Raw genomic sequence first — 19,609 nt, forward strand, 5'->3', positions numbered from 1 at the left:
CCCACTTCAACGGGATCAGAGCTCCTAGACAGAGGTAAAAGAAAGCTTTTCCTAAACTAATGATTCAGAAACAGCAGAATGATTAACATAAGAGTTCTATTCTATTGACTATATATAAAACGCTTTATCATGCACATTTTTATGAGGGTGTAGGGCATAACTACCCTGAAAACATGCAGAATTCGAGGAAGAAAAAGGCGAGTCTAGGGTATCATCTCATAGTCTGAGTTTAATCTTATGTTGTTGCAATAAAATATGCATTGCTAAAACTTCTGATTGAATGCACATGAAGTACCAGCTTCAAAAACAGGATAAATTGGAGAATATTCGTACCTTGAACTGGCAAGATGAGAGCTCCAGTCTTTAATTCACAGCGTCAAATATGCTTAAAATGTACGTGTGCCTTCGTTCTTTACCTATATCATCAGCAAATATTATGATAGCAAAGCTGTATACTCTTACTGTAGGCAAAAAATTGAACTTGTGAATGCGTAAACTTATTGTATATCATTCACCAGGATGAATTTGTATGAAGAAAATCATGTATAATTTCTCAAATTTAGAGTAATTTATATGAAGTTCCCAATAAAAAAGGAAAATTCCTTGTATACATTGTAGGCTCAGTGCTACGTGCCAGGCCACCTTTCATCATGTTCATGATGATTACACAAGTATAAGCTATCTACAATTCAAAACCTCTCTGTGTCACTTTTCCTAATAGCTAAATCCTCCAAATCATAAGAGAGGATAAAAATTGTCAAACTGGTCTAGCTAGTATAAATGTTACAGGTTGCAGCATATGGGTTTTCCTTCACTTTGTAGTCTTTCCCACAAACAGATCAGTTGTTTAGGAGATTGATAGTGTGCAGTATAATAATCATCGAAGCAGCCGGACTGGTGGAAATGCGAGTTGTGCAGATACTCCACAGGTCTTGAACTGTTGAACTTCTCTACCCACATCCCCATGCTCACATCTTCCATCTTGAACAACTACAATGCAACATGCAAAATTACTGATTTTATTCAAAAAATTGTCTAATACTGGTTAGAGACTTAGAGACATGGATAGGATATTTGACATACTCTCAATCTGTCCTTTCGATACTCTGTCACAATAAAACGGGCAATGTCTGAAGACACAATATATCCAGGTCCATCAGCATATGGTGGATAAATTTCGCCAGGCCATTCCTGAAACATTACACAAGAAAGAAGTTTTAGAAACACAGCAGTGAAAAAACTGGTCTATGCAACTTCCAGCTCTCAATAAAAGTAACCAACTATACAACCCTGAAATAATAAGAAGCTACATCAAATGTAGAGGTGACCAGTAGGCTGGTCAAAGTGGGAACCAGGGGCAGACTAGATAAGCAAGGCCCTGAACTTGGCTAAGTCGGGTGGGCTCGGGTTAATCCGGATGACTGGCCACTTTTAGTAAACATGATTGACTAATTTTTTGAAATGAAATCGCAACAGGCTTCATACAGCCATTCTGTAAACATATGAAAATACCTAATAGCCAGTCATGATTCATGACCTCTGATAGTTCCTTTTACCTCATATGTAACTGCCCATTTACCAGTCCGTAGTGGGGTGTGATAGTAATTAATTTTTCCAACATAAAGGCTCTTCCCACTGTTAACTCGTCGTGCTTCCTCAATCACAGCGTCTACCCTTACAAAGGTATCATCATCGCATTTCATGATATATTTTGTTGACAAGAAATTTACCTGCAAAGAAAATAAAAAAGTAAACTGTCAATATGTTTTGGCAACTTTCAATCAAATGATTAACAAACAATATACATGTTCTTACCCCGTATTCACAAATAGCTAAAGTCTTCAAAACAACAAGATCATAATTGTCTAGGTATGGAACAATGATGATGTCGCCAAAAAACTCAGCTTCTTTCCTCAACTCCACATTTATAGTATCTCTTTCATGCTGCCAATAGTTTGATGTCAAGGATCACTCTCTTGGAATATAAGGATCAAACATAAAACACGGTTATCAATTGCCTCTTACCAGTGCTACGAAGAAGCGAGCTACAACAATTGAAGATTTAACCAAGTAATGTTGCATCCAGGATTTACGGACCGCCATACGTTCAGCAAAATGGTCTCCAGCTGAAATTACACCAATAAAAAGATCAACGGGTTCATAAGGAAGTGGTCGAGCCTTCCACTCAGAAGACATCTCAAGGTGCCTCTCAGGAGCGACACTAGGATGTGAAGTGGGCAAAGAAGCAGCAAATGCAGAATGTACATCAACATCCCCATACACGCGTAGTATCATGGCATCTTCTAAGTCAAAACCCTGTAAATGCAAGCACAATTCAGTAAGTTATTGTGTGTAATGCACTGGAAAGAAAATGGGGAAATTGATAATTGTAAAAATGCTAACCAACTTTTTTTTTAAAAAAAATTGCAAGCAACATGGAGAGGTCTTTAGTAGGGATATAAAATAACATGTTTACTTCTGTAAGTTTACAAAAAGATCAATAACAATTTTCATACCAAAAGAAATCGAAATTCATACGAAGCTAAAATGATCATTTTTCTTCTAATTTCTGTGAGCAATCGAGCATCTCTACCAAAATGTTTCGGAAACAGGTAAACATGCAAAGAGAGGTAATTATATCAATTTTGGCACTGGAAGCTATTTTAACATAATGCTTACATTCCGATAAGCAAATGAGGTTAGATGCCGCCCATTAACGCTAATATGATAACCTTCCAAGCCCGCAGTGATGGTAAGAACAAAGAACTTCTCTTCTAAGAAAGGAAAAGGCCAGTCCAAATCGATCTTTTTCCTCCGCCCCATCAACCTGTCCAACCACAAACTAGCCTTTGACTCTTCGAAATCATTAGCATCATCACGGATCCATTTCTCACATTTTACCTGTCCATCGACTGCAAAAAATATCCAACAATCAGCCAAGTGAAGAACAAACACACAGAATTAAAGGAAATTAGGTCTCTACTAAGTGCTAAGGACTGCTAACAAATGAATAGCGAACTAACATCATATATATGCAAACAATCCCCACCAAAACTCTAACACAGATCATCAATGTAACACCTGATTTACCGTACCTTTATGGATGCATATAAGAAGACTCCATTTTCAATAGGTGTTCAACTTATTGAAAAATAATCTAAAATTTCCAGTACAGCACTTCTAATCTGTACTGTTATCAGCACAAACCCAACAAATCCAATGTATGGGATGATTTTTTTTTTTTTTAAGGGTTTTGAGAAGTATGGCCAAATGGGCAATATTACACTAATACAATTAGTCAATTAGTATCCATTTATCCAAAAAAAAAAAAAAAAAAAACATTAGTATCTCATTCATGCAGAAACAAACTCTTATATAAAAGTTCTATCATATAGATGGAACCAAACAGCCGTAACAGGACAACTCTGCTCTAATAGCTTGTTAATGGAATCATTGATTTAAAAGCATAGCTTAGTTGTTAATTCCGATCAATGGTTTTATCCATCTAAAATACTACTCTGATATTCTTAGCCTTCCTTCCACATCAACAACCAAGACTTCTATTTCATATCTTCCATGCAGGCATGTATCTTGCCTCTAGTCTCTATCATTAGCTTGCTTCAGCTAAAATTAGTGAATAGAGTTTGTATGATTATTAAGAAAGTACTTTTAAAATCATATTAATTACCATGCTTTCAAACGAAATTAGAATACAAAGTTTGATCTCCAGAAACCACGTGTATTATACAATAATCTTTTTAGACCTTCGAAAAAATCTCATACTGTAATTCAAATTGACCTACTGTTTTAAAATAGTAACCCCAATTTATTTTTAGTACAACCAGAATTAAAATTAAAACTTTCCCACATTACCCTAGCAAGAGCTCAAACAGGACTTATTTGCATAAAGATTTAGACAATTAAATAATCCATAGAATGATACGGAGCAGTAAAAATGTATCCCAAGAAGGGCATTACAATCTACAATCCTAGTAAGAGATGATTCCCATGTTTAACAAAACAACCATTTAGACCTTGTTCACATCAACCATATATGAGATCAACTTGAATTTTCTCATTTTTATCCAACTGAAATTAAATTACAATTTAACATGTCGACGGAAAGACCACTCACTTTTACTCTCTTAATTTAGTGCAAACGAAACTAAAACAATTATAGATTAAGTTTCCTTTTCTAAACTCACACTAATCCCTAATGAAGTCATCGAGTCTTTTGATCGGAGACATTTCACTTGTAATTTCATCCACTCTTGGTAAATGCTAACATTGATTTCACTAGACAATAAAAAAAAAAAAACATTAATAAGAAAACATTACATATATATCTTGGAAAAATAGAATAATTAGTTTTACCCTTTGGCACCTTTCTTTCAAGTTTCAACAATAACAAGTTATATGTATGATCTATATGACACGGGGTGACAATGTTTCTTTCAGAACAGTGCACCAAAAAAAAACAATGTTTCTTTTAGAACAGAACAAACCAAAGTAGCGCAATCATAATTAAACCCCTGAACTTTTGAATATCTATGCTGCATTCCTAGCAGCAAGTTATAGATACTATTAATAAGCTATCACTAACAGAATTATATAAATTAATTACTCGATTACGTACTAATATTCTTTAATTGTTGGACCCGTAATAAATAAAGAAAAAGCACAACAAAATTCTCACTCAACTATTTATTTTGAGTACGGTACAATGTCTATGTATATTGTTAAGAATAGCAATTTCCTAAATTCCACGGGTATCGTAATATTTAATTTTGAATCACACTAGTGTCACCATTATTCACAAATCTCGGCAATTACCCTATCAGCTCTACACTCACAAATCTCATAATAAAACTATATTCCGAGTGCCCGAGTGTAACACATAAGACGAAGAGTTTATACAGTTGTAGTTGTAACAAACAAAATGTCAATATCAAACTATAACTTTAGATTATAGTAGCGGGGAGGTGTTAAAAAAAAAAATGGATTTGATGCTATCAAGTCAAGTCTAATTTCAAACTTAAATTATGTTAAATTACTGTATTTACTCCCTTCGTATTTTTTAAGTGTTACAATTACCAAATTTTAACATGTTTTAATAAGTACTTGTATTACACTTCCTGATTAGGGGATTTTGCTCCCACCAATCGGAATGCGCCACGTGGGCCAATCAGGTCCTGCCAAGTGTCCCCCAGTTGGACCTCTCAGGGCTTGCCACGTGGCACACGCTTATTCGTCCACCCTTGACTTATTATGTCATGACACGTGGCATACTCCATGCCTAATGGAGAAGCCGGTCGCCTAGGCCCAACTTCCGAGGGAAGCCCAATCAGCCCAAGGTTAACCTAAACCTAGATTGGCACGTTTCCCGAGGTTATAAATACCTCCCTTAATCCTCATTAAGGGAGATTACGCAAAAAACGCAGATTACACACATTAAACACTCTCACCTAGAGAGACCCAATCACTTTAATTTCCGCATTAATTACTCCTTAATCAAGTACTAACTTGACCGTCGGAGGCGGATCTCCGATCATCCGGAGCATCCGTTTGTTTTGCAGGTACAGGCGTCCGGTTCCAGTCTCGGAATTGTAACTCTCCCGCAGGACATCAGAAAACCCCGAAACATTTTTGGCGCCGTCTGTGGGGAGAGTACTTCTGAGATGGCATCCACGTCTGTACCGACTCCTGAAGAGAGGCGTCCCCTAGACGACCCTCAAGTTCAGTCGGACCACGATACTGAGAATGAATTTGAAGTTGAAGCTCACACAGCTTCAGACGGGACCCTAAGGGCCCGACGTACCCGTCATACCGAAAGGAGGGAACGGGAACATCTTCAAACTGGAAGCGAGCCAGCAGGCGCACCGCCTGTTCGACAGCAGCCGACTGATGGGTCTGCTCCCATCACAAGGAACGAACTCATGACCTTCATGAGGGACTTCAAAGGAGAAATTCAAGAGTTGATCAACAAGAAGCCGCCTGCTCTGGACAAGGAGCAGTCGGCTAAGAAACCCTCCACTTCACGGAAGAGGAAGCCAGTTCAAGGGCGAGAGGCGACCCCTCATCCTAAATCTAGGAAGTGGGAGCCACCTGCCCTTGATTTCACAAAATACCGTTTTCCTACTCCAGGAAATAGGAAACTTGTTCGTCATATTCAGGCGGACGGGTCGAGGAAAACATACACAGACGCTCGGCTACTATTAGAGCAGAAGAAGAGTGACCGATTGTCAGAGTCGGCCTCTACTTCAAACTTCCAAGACAGTCTGCGAAATACCTCGATGAGGCATACTCAGTCGTATCATGAGGGTCAGTCAGGCGGCACCTCCCGTCAGTCCGGCTTTCATAGCGACCAGGCGGTACCAAACTTACCGTTTGTACCGCAACAATAGTATTTTTTACAGCCACCTCCGTTTGGTGGACATGCAGCAAAAAATGTCCAACCTATGGACTGGCAGCTACGGTTGCTTAGACTTGGTGAACAGCCGTCGGCCTTCTCCAAGGAAATTACTGAAGCCGCTCAGCCGGCCAAAGTGAAAAATGTATTAGTAGGCACCTATGACGGCACTACTAACCCAGAAGACCATCTGATGGCATTCACCAACCTGATGTACCTTCAAGGGTTGGATGATCCCACTTGGTGCAAGTGTTTCCCAGCGACTCTCAAAGGAATCGCACAACAATGGTTCGGCAACCTGCCGACTGGTTGTGTAAATAACTTCAAGACGCTTGCTTACTTATTCACCTCCAACTTCGCCATGAACATCCCTGCGAAGAAGACGACCCTTGATTTAGGAACAATTCAGCAGGGCGAGAAGGAGGGGCTTCGTTCTTACATCAGGCGATTTAACCTGATGAGAATACAGATTCAAGGGTTACCGGATGAAGTAGCCTATACTGACTTTTTCAGAGGTCTCAAAGACGGGTCGACCTTCAAATTTGATTTGGTCCGAAAGAGGGTGGCGACTCTTCAAGAGGCCTTTATTGAAGCGGAAGCCTATATACAGGCGACTGATCTTTGTAGTACGGTAAAACAGTCAGACGGGAAAAGGTCCGACAAAAGAGAAGGACGACAGAAGCAGTCGTCAAACAAAGACGAGAAGAGAAAAGAGGTCTGGGCAACTGATTCCTCTAAACAGCCGTCCCAGAAGAAGAAAAAAGAATTCAAACCATACTCCCCAAAGTATGTGTTTAACAAGGATAGCCAATTTATCCTAAAGGAAATCAAGGGACGGATCTCAATTGAGAAGCCGGTCCCCATGAAGGGTTCTGCAAACAATCGGAACCAAGAAAAATTCTGTGATTATCATGAAGATGTTGGTCATCACACCAATGAATGCATCACTCTCATGCGGTATCTGGACCGCCTGGCTGAGCAAGGTGACCTTGACACTTATGTCAAGAAATCTACGGGGAACACTTCCTCGAAAAAGTAGTCGACCAAAAAGAATCAACAGGCCGACAGCTCCGATACAGATGATGCAGTCGTCTACACCATTGCAGGCGGCTTCTCAAGAGGCGGCCCCACTATTAGGGGCAACAAAGACAATATCAGACGGTTAGATGTAAATTCCGTTCACCAGGAACGACCTTCCAAATATTCATTTCCTGAGATTGTCATCACTGAAGAAGATCTAGGAGGGGTAAGAGGGCCGCATGACGACCCTATCGTTATTGAATGTAAAGTGGCCAACCAGAGAGTTGGCCGAATCCTCATAGATACCGGAAGCTCCTCAGATCTCATCAGTAGCAAATGTCTGTCGAAACTAAAATATCAGACTGATTGCATATATCCGGCATCCCACCCTTTAGTAGGGTTTGGAGGAGGAGTCGTCCACCCAGTGGAACGAGTGGATTTACCCATCCGCCTGGGCGAAAAAGGGGAAGGACGACACATGGTAGTCCGGTTCTTGGTAGTAGAAGAACTCTCGGCCTACAACATGATTCTGGGACGACCAACCCTGAATAATTCCAAGGCTGTTATAATCCCATCTCTTATGTTGCTCAAGTTTGAGAGGGATAATGGAACAGTCGGGTCCCTAAGGGAAGATCAGAGGATGGCCCGAGAGTGCTATCTCTCGGATGTCAAGCCCACTGTTATGGCCACTATGTCGAGCGGTGGAAAAATAGACCTTGACAATGTCAAGGAGAGTGCGCCTGTTCAAGAAGCAGGCGGCAAGAAGAGAAAGGCATCCCAAACAGGGGCCGCAAGAAAAGACAGAAAATAGCAATCATTGACAGAGGAGCGGTCGGATGAATTCCGCCCTCAGCCAGCTGGTGAGCATACGGACCTGATCTTAGATAACTCGCGTCCTGACAGAACAATCAAGGTTGGAACGACTGCTCTAAGGGACCTGGGTGACGACTTGCATAAACTATTGAAAGAATACAAGGACATCTTTGCATTCGAAGTCCATGAAATGCCAGGCATTAGTCCTGATCTGGCGGTACATAAACTGGTCGTGGATCCGAAAAAGAAGCCGGTACGGCAGAAGAAGCGGAACCATGGCGAAGAAAGAAGTCAGGCGGTAGCCGCCGAAGTTAAAAAATTACTTGATGCAGGGTTCATTCGGCAATGTTACTTCCCAGACTGGGTTGCAAATGTGGTGCTTGTTAAAAAGCCAAATGGCACCTGGCGAATGTGTGTAGACTACACAGACTTAAACAAGGCGTGCCCCAAAGACAGTTACCCTCTGCCTACAATTGATAACCTGGTCGACTCAACAGCCGGCCATGCTTTGATGAGCTTTATGGACGCCTACTCTGGTTTCCATCAAATTCCTTTATGGAAGAAAGATCAGGAGAAGACGGCCTTCGTCACTGATCAGGGGTTATACTGTTACACGGTCATGCCGTTTGGTCTTAAGAATGCCCCGACCACTTTCCAGCGAATGATAAACACTGTGTTCTTTGATCAGATTGGGAGAAATGTCGAGGCATATATTGATGATATGATTGTCAAGTCTAAACTTCAGAAAGATCATCTGTCGGACCTCCGAGAAACTTTCGCCACACTCAGGCGGCACCATGTCATGCTCAATCCCAAGAAATGTTTCTTTGGAGTTGAGTCTGGGAAATTTCTTGGATTCCTTATCAATCAGAGAGGAATAAAGGCGAACCCCGAGAAGGTGCAGGCGGTCATCGACATGCAGTCGCCTCGTACCATCCGAGAGGTTCAGAAGTTAACAGGTTGTCTGGCAGCCTTGGGAAGATTTCTAAGCCGATCAGGCGACAAATGCCTATACTTTTTCCAGGCAATTAAGAAAAAGGCAAGGTTTGAATGGGGGCCGGATGCTGAGGCGGCCTTCCAGAAATTGAAAGTTCACTTGCATTCCTTGCCGAGGCTGGTCAGCCCTTTGCCCAAAGAAGTACTCTACATGTACCTGGCCGTCTTTGATCATGCGTTAAGCGCTGTTCCCCTTGCTGAAAGAGACGGCTGTCAGCTCCCGGTCTACTTTGTCAGTCACGTACTGAAAAATGCCGAGTTGAGGTATCCCTTAGTGGAGAAATTTGGTCTTGCACTCTTCATGGCTGTTAAAAAATTGAAGCCTTACTTTTTGGCACATGCAGTCGTCGTGTATACAGACCAACCTATCAAGCGGTCACTGACCATCATGGAGTCGTCAGGCCGAATGATCAAATGGGCCATAGAAATACAGAGCCTCGAAGTTACCTTCGAGCCTAGAAAAGTAGTGAAGGGGCAAGCCTTTGCTGACTTTATTGTTGAGATGACTCGTCCTCCTGACTCTCAAGTTCCAGACCAAGTCTGGAAGGTATATGTGGATGGAAGCTCTACTTCAAATGGTTGTGGAGCAGGCGTCATATGTCAGTCGCCAGAAGGCGACAGGTACGAGTATGCTCTACGCTTCAGTTTTCAGGCCTCAAACAATGAGGCAGAATATGAAGCTTTACTAGCCGGAATCCGCATGTGCAAGGCGGCAGGGGCAAGAAAAATAGACGCCTGTTCTGATTCACAATTGATAGTGAGTCAGTACAATGGCGAATACGAAGCAACCCATCCGGCCATGATCAAGTATTTACAGGCGGTCCGACAAGCAGTCGGCTCCCTTGAGGATTTCCATCTGACCCAAGTACCGAGATCAGAAAACAACCAGGCGGATGCACTTTCAAAATTAGCATCATCCGCCTCCTGTGATACTCCTCGAACTGTTTTTTGGGAAGTAATGGAGAGGAGAAGCATTGAGGAAGACCCTATTGGAATCTTAGACAGAAGCTCAACCTGGATGGATCCAATCAGGGCATATCTGACAAATGGTACCTGCCGGATGATCATCAACAGGCGGCAGCACTGAAAAAACGAGCAACCAGTTTTGAAATAATAAAGGGAGAACTTCACAAAAGGGGGTACCTTCAACCCCTCTTAAAGTGTGTTACTCCAGAAAAGGGGCGAGAGATACTAGATGATCTTCACTCTGGTTACTGTGCTTCTCATATAGGCGGTAGGACGCTTGCTCAACGGGCAAGGCGGCAGGGCTACTTTTGGCCTACTTTAGAAGCAGATGCAATGGAACCAATAATTATTTAAACTGAACTGAAACCAAACCGTAAGACACTTGAACGATTTCAATCCGACCTAATTTCAAGCCGAACCGATTTCAGACCGAATTGAAACCAAACTGTCAAACCATTTTGACGGTACTAGTCATACCTCATCGATTTTGCTATGTCGTCCATCAGGTCCTGATGGTGCAGTCAAAAGTTGTTGTGTTGTGCATTGTCACAACTCCTAAGGTTAGATACCTCTTATCCGGTCTAAAATCATATGCATAATGACTTTATGTTTAACTTATAATGTAAATGATCATTTTTAAGTTGCACATGTAGTTCTTTCTAGTTATGTTATGACTAAGATGAGAACTACAGTATAAAATTGAAACTTCAAAAAACTTTGGCTTTGGTTTGTGAATTCTTTTGAACTACTTGTTTCTATATTAGTGAGCCTTGCGTTAATGATAGAATAAAAAAGTTAGTTGGTTTACTTTGATGGAAAGGAGGTGACTTGGTGAATGAATAAACGGGCAGGATACAAATCGGATGCTGCAAAACTTATCTTGTGCTTAATTTATAATTAGGCTTATAATCCAACTTTGATCATAATTTTCCTAAATTCCAACTCAATTTTATTTTTCTTTCTAAACAAAGCACTATTAAAATATATACATGTGTAAAGTTAAGTTGAACTATTAAATACATATTATAAAATCAGAGATGTTTAAGATGGTGAAAAAATGTGACAAGTGCCAAAGGTTTGGCAAGCTAATTCACTGTCCGGCTACTGACCTCACTACCATTCATAGCCCACTACCGTTTGCTAAGTGGGGCATGGATATTCTGGGTCCGTATACGCCTGCTACAGGCACAAGGAGGTACATACTTGTTGCCGTCGACTACTTCACTAAATGGGTAGAGGCGGAGGCTGTAAAGGGAATCAAGACGAAGGATGTAATTTCATTCATTTGGAAAAATGTCATCACTCGGTTCGGGGTTCCCATGTCTATGGTTTTTGATAATGGTCCCCAATTTGAGACGCCTGTTCTCAAAAGCTGGTTGGGTGACCAAGGAATTGTACACTACTTTGCATCTATCGGCCGTCCACAAGCAAACGGCCAGGTAGAAGCCTTTAATAAAATCATCTCAGACGGTCTCAAGAAAAAGATTGAACGAGCAGGCGGCCTATGGGCGGATGAGTTACCACATGTTCTCTGGGCCATTAGGACGACTGAAAAAGGGGCGACTGGAGAAACTCCATTCCTCCTAACTTATGGTGCGGAAGCTGTTCTTCCAATAGAACACTACGAGCCGACTCTTCGAGTAATGCTATATGACGAAGAGGCAAACTGGGAAGCCATGCGCCTGGCATTGGACTCACTTCCTGAAAGGAGGGGCAATGCTGTCTTGCGCCATGAAATTTACCGCCTGAGAATGACTAGATCATACAACAAAAAAGTACACAGGCGTCCACTCAAAGTGGGGGACTTTGTACTTAGAAAAATGGAAGCAGTTGGAAGGGCTAATGAGTCTGGCAAACTAACTCCCAACTGGGAAGGACCCTACCGAATATGTGAAGAGGTCAGGGACGGTACCTACCGTCTGGAAACACCAGACGACCAACCGTTGCCTCAAACTTGGAATGTAGATAATCTTAAGAAATATTTCTTTTGAATGATATAAATAGTCAAGGGCTACTTAATAAAAGTTTGCATACTTAATATTCAATTTTGTACTAAGAGGGGCACGCCTACTAACAAACAGTCGGCTACTCTCCATACTTAGTTTTCATTTTTACTTAAGAGGGGCATGCCTACTGACAAACAGTCGGCTACTCTCCATGTTTAATTTTTATTCTTACTTAAGAGGGGCAGGCCGCCTATACATTTACAGTCGCCTACTCTCCATTGAGTATTTCACTTTATCATCAGGGGGGCATGCCGTCTGTACCTTTACAGTCGACTACTCTCCATTGAGTATTTTACTCTATCTTCAGAGGGGCATGCCGTCTGGATATATAATCGGCTACTCTCCATAGAAGAGGGCCGACTGGTTCCAAAGCACACAACCACCCCCCTTATACTTAGCTAAAAATGACCAGGGCCTGGCCGACCCTGTGCCTAAACAGGCGGCTACCCTCCTCTTAGTTAGCACCTACGTTCACCAAGAACTAACCAAGGCCACAAGCCGAATGATCAGTCCAGGCGCCAAGCCAACTGATCCAATCTTTAAACTAATACGACCTGTCCCAACATCATAGCAGGCGTCCGGCGGCATCCCTCCGGATGAAATTCGTCACAGAGAGCAGCTCCCTTTTGGGTGGAACATTGCTCTATAAACTAATTACACGGCACCTATACGACTGTCCCCAAGGGCAACCACGTAGCCGTTTTTGAGACAAGGATAACTCTATCACTAACCAAACCAGTGGTAGCAGTTGACATCTGAGTCAGATGACCGCCTGTATTACTTGGGATAAATGCAGGGGGTACCTCTTGAGTTAATATCCAACAAACATTGGCGAATCAAAAGGTTCAGCCGGCCTCCGCCGCCTGGTACCTTTACTACTCAAGCAGGAGTGACGGCGACTGAGTAACACCAAAGTTAACTCATAGTCACTCTCTCAAACTTAGTATGGAGCCTAAAAGGTATGAGTCGTCCGCCTGTTTTTAGCAAACAGGGGCTCTCAACCACTACTCCTGCTAGGTTAACAACCTATGAGTTAAAAGCCAACAAACATTGGTGAATAAAGGGGAACAACCGGTACCCACCGCTTGATACCTCTACTACTCAGTTACTTGGCGACTATGTAACAATCATGTTTACTTGGTCACTCCTTAAAAATTTAGTATGAAACTAAAAAGGTGTTCATACAGCACCTGTTCACACTAGATTAAATATGGCGGGGAACAGTCGGCCTAGACGGCCTAAAGTCTCTAGCCTAAAAACATGACAAGTAGGAAACCACTTTCCTAATTGGTTAATTTTACAAACGACAGGACCGCCTGCCTAAAGGGGATCCAGTCTTTAAAATGGTTCGTATACCGATTGGATAAATGGCCGACTGATCGTCTAGCCTGGAAACAGACAACCAGTCGTCCAGGGGCGTAGGCGGCGTGACTAACTATCCGTACCTGTCTGCAACTATCGGCCATGTAAAACAGTCGGTATAGTGTACAATTGGATATCAGAATATTCAATACTTAAACAAATTTGAAGCAAAAAAAAAAATTCATTAAAAGGAAGCCGGTCATTAAAGACCGGCAAAATATTCAGAGCCCCGGCCCCCTGGCCGGGTAAATACAAACAAACGGCACGCAGGCCGGGGAAACAAGACATAAAGCTTATGAAGGGGGCAGATCTTCAATATTAGCAGCTGCCGCCTGGTCAGCACTCTTTTTGCTGGACTCGGCTTCAGCTGCATCCTTCTTCGATGCATTACCCCCAAGCGGCACAAGCGCCACTACCGGCTACTCCTTCTCCTCCAACGCCTCTTCCTCAGCAGCCGCCAGGATCTCTTGATTATATCTATCAGAACACTAGCGGTACGTTTTTTCCCAGGAGGCAAAGTCGGCATTGGGGAAGAGGCGGCCCCAAGTCATGCGCTGGATTTGAGCAGAGTCTTCCATCATCTCCCGGACCAGCTCTTTCTTTTCTTGCTCGGCCTTTTCTGAGAGCTCCTGAGTAAGACTCTTCTCCTGGGTTACCAGGCGTTCCTTTACGCTCGCCAAGGATTTCTCCAAGGTTTCGTATGAGGACATCTTTTGGCGAAGAGGTCTCAGCTCGGTCTTGAGGTTGTTGATGGTCGCCTCCAGCTCCCTATTCCTCTTCTGGGCCGCCTCTAACTGAGCCCGGATAGCGGCGGTAGCCTGCGCCTGATAATAAAGAATATCAATTGTCAGAACTTCATTTTGGGCAATTTGAAACATTGCCTTATCACAGTCAGAGGCGGCCATAGCTTTTGCAGCCTTTACCTCTTTGTTCTTCCGGTCAAGCGGCTTGCGAAGGTCGTTCACTCGGAGCAGGGCCTAAGTAAAAAGGGGAACAGGCGTCAGTTTCCAAACAAAAAAGAAAACTGGCGTCCTGGAATTCAAATACTCAAAAATATGATAAGTATACCTCAGCAAGGACCCCTGCAATCCCGTCTAGGTCAAGGGTGCCGACACCCCTGACCGCCTCCCTTTCAGCTGGAGGTACGGCCTTGACCATAGACTTGGCCACTTCGACCAAGTCAGGCTCCTGAGGGCCGACTGCATCAAGCATAAACAAACGGATTAGACCTAGTAAAGGAGGGAGCAAGTCTAAAATTTACAAGGACAATTTCATACTTCTAGGTGGCCCAGCTGGAGTTTTAGAAGAAATGGCCGGCTGTTTCTCAGCCGCCGCATGTTTCCTGGCAGAACCAGGAGAGCTCGCAACAGTCGTCCTCCGGGCCTTGGGGTCCGGCTGTTGGGAAGAAGAAGCTCTTGGAGCGCCCATCTAAAAAAGAAGAAAATAGTCAGTATATGCATAAACACAACTCCAAAAAGAGGGTGAAAGGTTCGAAGCCCACCAAGGGTGCCCCCTTGTTGGGGGAGTCGGTTGAAGACTGTTGCATGATGGAGGCCCGCAACATGGCCGCCGCAGTCTTGGAGGCGGTAATTTTGCTCATGGCGTCCGCTGCAAAAACAAATAGCAAAGTTAATAAAAGTCATAACAAGAAATGCACGGAACAACAGAGTATTCGACAGGCCGGCTACCTCTTGAGCACCGACTGCTGAGGCCACAGGCTGCCAAAAAGTACTCGTCGTAGAGCCATTTGAAGCTCGGGACGCAGTGCAGGGGTACTTGCTCTCGTACCCCTGAAGTAGAGTTCACCTTCGACTCTACTTTGAAGAGTCCTTTATCTAGGATCTCTTTCTTAGCCTTGGGGGGAACAGGCGGCATGCTGCGGCCACCTGCAAGAAGGGGCGGATTCCTGTTCCACCTGTTGAAGCGCTTGTTCAGCTCTGTGTCTGAACTCTCAATGATAAGGAAGGTGCTCCGCCAGTCCTTCCATTTGTTTGCTTTACCTCACGTCATGAGGTAGCCCCTGTGGCTCGTCAATTGATACCAGCCGGTACCGCCTGCCTTAGGGGTCCGGCTGAGGTAGTTCATGTGGGCGAAAGCCTCGAATTTCGGCTCCACCCCGTGCAGTTCGCACCCGGCCACATAGCCGAGTACGTTGACCCAGGAGTTCGGGGCTAACTGCCATAACCCCAACTCATACCCATCCAAGATCCGCTGAACAGCCGGATGTAGTGGGAAGCGCAGCCCAGCCTTGATGGCCGCCTCGTAGCAGCCAAAGCAGGCGCCATCATAACTGGTACCAGCCGGCCAGACGACTGTGTCTTCCGGATCCGGCACGAACACTAAAAAGCCGGGGCCCATTGTGTGGTTTGCGATAAAGCTCTCCACTTTCTCTTGCATGGCCGTGATCCGGCCCCGAGGTACCGTGCAGTAGTAGGGGGTATTTTGCTCTCGGTGAGAGGCGGATGGCTCCGCCCAATCGTCCCCCTTCTCAACTGCGTGAGAAAGCCTCGTCTCTTGTAGGCGACTGTTTTTCTCTTCTGTGTCCAGAGAAGCATGGCCAGAAGAGCTAGACTCGGATTCGTCCTCTGACGAGTCCGAAGAGGACGACTCCTCTTCTCTCCCGGAGGGGCCCGCCTCCTCTCCTTTCAAAGGAGCAGGAGAGAATGTAGAATTGCCAACTGTAAAATGGGAAGGGGTCACTTTGACTCCTCCCTCAGAACTGCCGGCTTTCAAGCCGCTTTGTTTCACTTCCACATCTGGCGCCTGGTCAGATGTTTCACTAATCGACACCCTGTGGGAGGAGCCGTCTGAGTTTGAGATCCTGGCAGTCTTTTTTGTTCTGGCCATCATGCTCTGCATAGACACAGATACAGTCGGACTTTGTATAAAGGGCAAAGATGGGTCCAGAAAAGGGCAGGCGGCACTCCTAGTCCTAGATTCAGCCGTCCCCGGTGACCGGCTGATCACTAACCTAGGTCGTGTCGTGTGCTTCCGTGGTGCCATTTCAAAAAAGAATAAAGTAAAGAGAAAATTAAGAGTAAGAGAACCGACGGTTACCTAAACGAGTGACGATTGATGAAGTTCTGAAAATCCTTTGCAGTCGGCTTGTCAGAGCAAGCGGTAGACAGAAAGGGTCCAAAATGTCAGAGCAAGTTCAGGGGTCCGAATGTTCTCTCACAAAGTTTTCAAGTGTGAAAATGACCGAAGTCAACACCCCTTTATATAGGTGAAGTGAGAAGGCGAAGGGTCACTTCCAGAATTCAAAATTTTGGCGGGAGAATCTCTCGGCCTCTCGCGAGTGACACCTGTAGCAGGTCGTCGCCTGTTACAGGGCGATACCTGTCACATGTAACACGTGACCAGTCACGTGCCACCTGTGAGGGGCAAATGATTAGGGGATTTTGCTCCCACCAATCGGAATGCGCCACGTGGGCCAATCAGGTCCTGCCAAGTGTCCCCCAGTTGGACCTCTCAGGGCTTGCCACGTGGCACACGCTTATTCGTCCACCCTTGACTTATTATGTCATGACACGTGGCATACTCCATGCCTAATGGAGAAGCCGGTCGCCTAGGCCCAACTTCCGAGGGAAGCCCAATCAGCCCAAGGTTAACCTAAACCTAGATTGGCACGTTTCCCGAGGTTATAAATACCTCCCTTAATCCTCATTAAGGGAGATTACGCAAAAAACGCAGATTACACACATTAAACACTCTCACCTAGAGAGACCCAATCACTTTAATTTCCGCATTAATTACTCCTTAATCAAGTACTAACTTGACCGTCGGAGGCGGATCTCCGATCATCCGGAGCATCCGTTTGTTTTGCAGGTACAGGCGTCCGGTTCCAGTCTCGGAATTGTAACTCTCCCGCAGGACATCAGAAAACCCCGAAACACTTCCTATTTTGACAAAAAGATATATTAAAATATTATTTTTTCTCTCCTCTCATGGTCTCCACCCAAACCCACTATCATTTTTTTAAATTTTTTTATTATATATTTCTTCACACATTCATTACTTTTCAATAAATTATTAACTTTACTATCTTTCTTAGATATTTACCTCTTTTTTTTTCCTTAATTATTTATTTTTTTATCATAGGTTTCGAGTTAGATTAGTCGGGTCAAATTTTAACACCTCTAAACAACAACAATTACTAGAAAGTAAGTACCCCTCTCCATTGTTTCCGTTAATGTTTTACGAGTAAATATCGAGTACGTCAAAAATAAATAAATATCGAGAATAACATACAACAAATATTAAATAAGCAACAATACCAGTTTCTTCATTAAAAGGCGAACGCCACCCTTCGCAACGGACGGCATTACCCCACTGACCTCGATAACAATGATTCATCTCAATAACCGGTTTATCACTCCAATCCCCTTTAATCCTCGGATTAAAATGCAGAAACCTCGCCGCTTCCTCCCCTCGAACCACTCTCTCTTTCCTCAACTCCACCATAAACTGCGACACCATCACATCCTTCCCCAACGATATTTTCGGCTCCTTCTCTTTGTGGGCCTTTTTGGGCTGGCCCACCACCGTCACATGTGACCCAATCGTAAGCCCACAAGGCAGGCCCACCATCCCATCAAACTCTGACTCTGTAACTGACACTTTCTCCGGACACCTAAACGCCGCCGTTTCGTTACCTGGACTCACTGCCGCATGGGCTTCCTCCTTGGGCTTTTCCTTCAATTGGGCCCATAATTCTGATCCTACAACCCATGCTTGCATGGCAGTTTTGTAAATAGAGCTATTATCGCAATCCCGAGCTCTGAAATCCAACCGGGAGAGGATTCGAGTCGGTTTATCGGGTCGGGTTGAATCGTCTACGAAACGGGTCGGAAAATCGTGTTGATTACCCAAGAAACGGAAAAGAACTGGGAATTGAGTTGTCATTAAGAAAAAATAGACGAAAACTAGAACCATTAAAAGATGAAGTGACCTGAGTCGACTCACTATTACCACCGAGTCAACCTTGTAGTTGTTGTGACTCGCCCTCTTCATCATCTCTCTGACTTTCTCTCTCTAAAAAAATCAAGAATTGAGAGAAGAGAGAGAAACTAGAGAATGAATTTTGGGTGGAATTTTTTAAATTTTATTTTTTCTTAATTTTAGGATGTTTCATGCAGTCTTATATATTTGGTGGCAGTTTTAAGAGCAAATATAGTAATGAGACCAGTTAAGATGGTTTTTTTTTTTTTTTTTTAAATTATTGTTATTATTATTTTTTTAATATGTTGGAGTTACTAGGATCTCTTTAATTGAATCAAAAAAGATTCAACAATAAACAATGCGTTATATTGGAGCTTTTATTTTATGCTTTGGTCAAAAATAATTAGACATGTTTGCATATTTGGAAGATATGGTTTCATAATTTTAGTGATATTTTTTGGTGGTTAGAGAGCCACAAGGGCGAGGTAATAATCGATTTCAGGATCTCCTGAATCGAAAGGAAAGCCCTAACCACTTGAGCTATCTCTAACTCTTAATCTGTGTAATATTTTACATGTGAATAACTTTTTATTTATAAGGAATTTATGTTAATTTGGTGAAATTATTGGTGTAAGTGAGTGTTAATTGGAAATTGAATATGGTTTAACATGTGATTAAAAAACATTGACTTGTGTTTATATGTGTTAGAAAGAATGAATAATTGAATGTGGTCAACATACATAATATTAATATAGAAAAATTAATTAAAACAAGAGTAATTATAGTATGTAGTTTGATAAATAATCAATAATTGTTATTTACTCCAAATTTATACGGAATACTAGTAATATTTATTTGCAAATATAAAATAGTGAATAAATTGAGCAATATGCATGCTACTTGAGATTAGATTAATTTGAATTGAAACAAAATTGAGTCAAGATTTGAGTTAAGCAAGTCTAGGCTCATAATATTTTAATACCAAACCAAAAGTACATCCTATTGTACAATATTTATGTTCTCAAATGTACTCCCTCCACTTTTAAATAATTGATTGATTTTTCTATGCGCGGAGTTTTAAAAGAAATTAAACGAA

At 42.9% G+C, this 19,609-nt stretch overlaps 1 protein-coding gene across 1 annotated transcript; it reads right to left on the reverse strand.

Annotated features, from left to right (window-relative positions):
- Positions 1 to 104: 104 nt before the first annotated feature.
- On the reverse strand, positions 105 to 19,017 carry LOC110713803 (hydroxyproline O-galactosyltransferase GALT6-like). Its single transcript, XM_021892244.1, has 7 exons — positions 17,850 to 19,017; positions 2,680 to 2,912; positions 2,026 to 2,316; positions 1,816 to 1,944; positions 1,557 to 1,730; positions 1,084 to 1,191; positions 105 to 990 (listed from the first exon to the last, which is right to left on the reverse strand). The coding sequence occupies exons 1-7, from the start codon at positions 18,586 to 18,588 to the stop codon at positions 784 to 786; spliced, it is 1,881 nt and encodes a 626-aa protein (XP_021747936.1). The 5' UTR covers positions 18,589 to 19,017; the 3' UTR covers positions 105 to 783.
- Between the last annotated feature and the right edge of the window lie 592 nt (positions 19,018 to 19,609).

The sequence above is a fragment of the Chenopodium quinoa genome, unplaced genomic scaffold, assembly GCF_001683475.1.
Source record: "Chenopodium quinoa cultivar QQ74 unplaced genomic scaffold, ASM168347v1, whole genome shotgun sequence".
In the NCBI taxonomy this organism is placed as follows: Eukaryota; Viridiplantae; Streptophyta; class Magnoliopsida; order Caryophyllales; family Amaranthaceae; genus Chenopodium; species Chenopodium quinoa.

Excerpts from the sequence above, each read along its gene's own strand:
- LOC110713803 (XM_021892244.1), bottom strand. The coding sequence starts at position 18,588 with ATGATGAAGAGGGCGAGTCACAACAACTACAAGGTTGACTCGGTGGTA. Across the intron at positions 1,945-2,025 it reads CTCGCTTCTTCGTAGCACTG|CATGAAAGAGATACTATAAA; the intron begins GTAAGAGGCAAT and ends AACTATTGGCAG. Across the intron at positions 1,731-1,815 it reads TAGCTATTTGTGAATACGGG|GTAAATTTCTTGTCAACAAA; the intron begins GTAAGAACATGT and ends TTTTCTTTGCAG.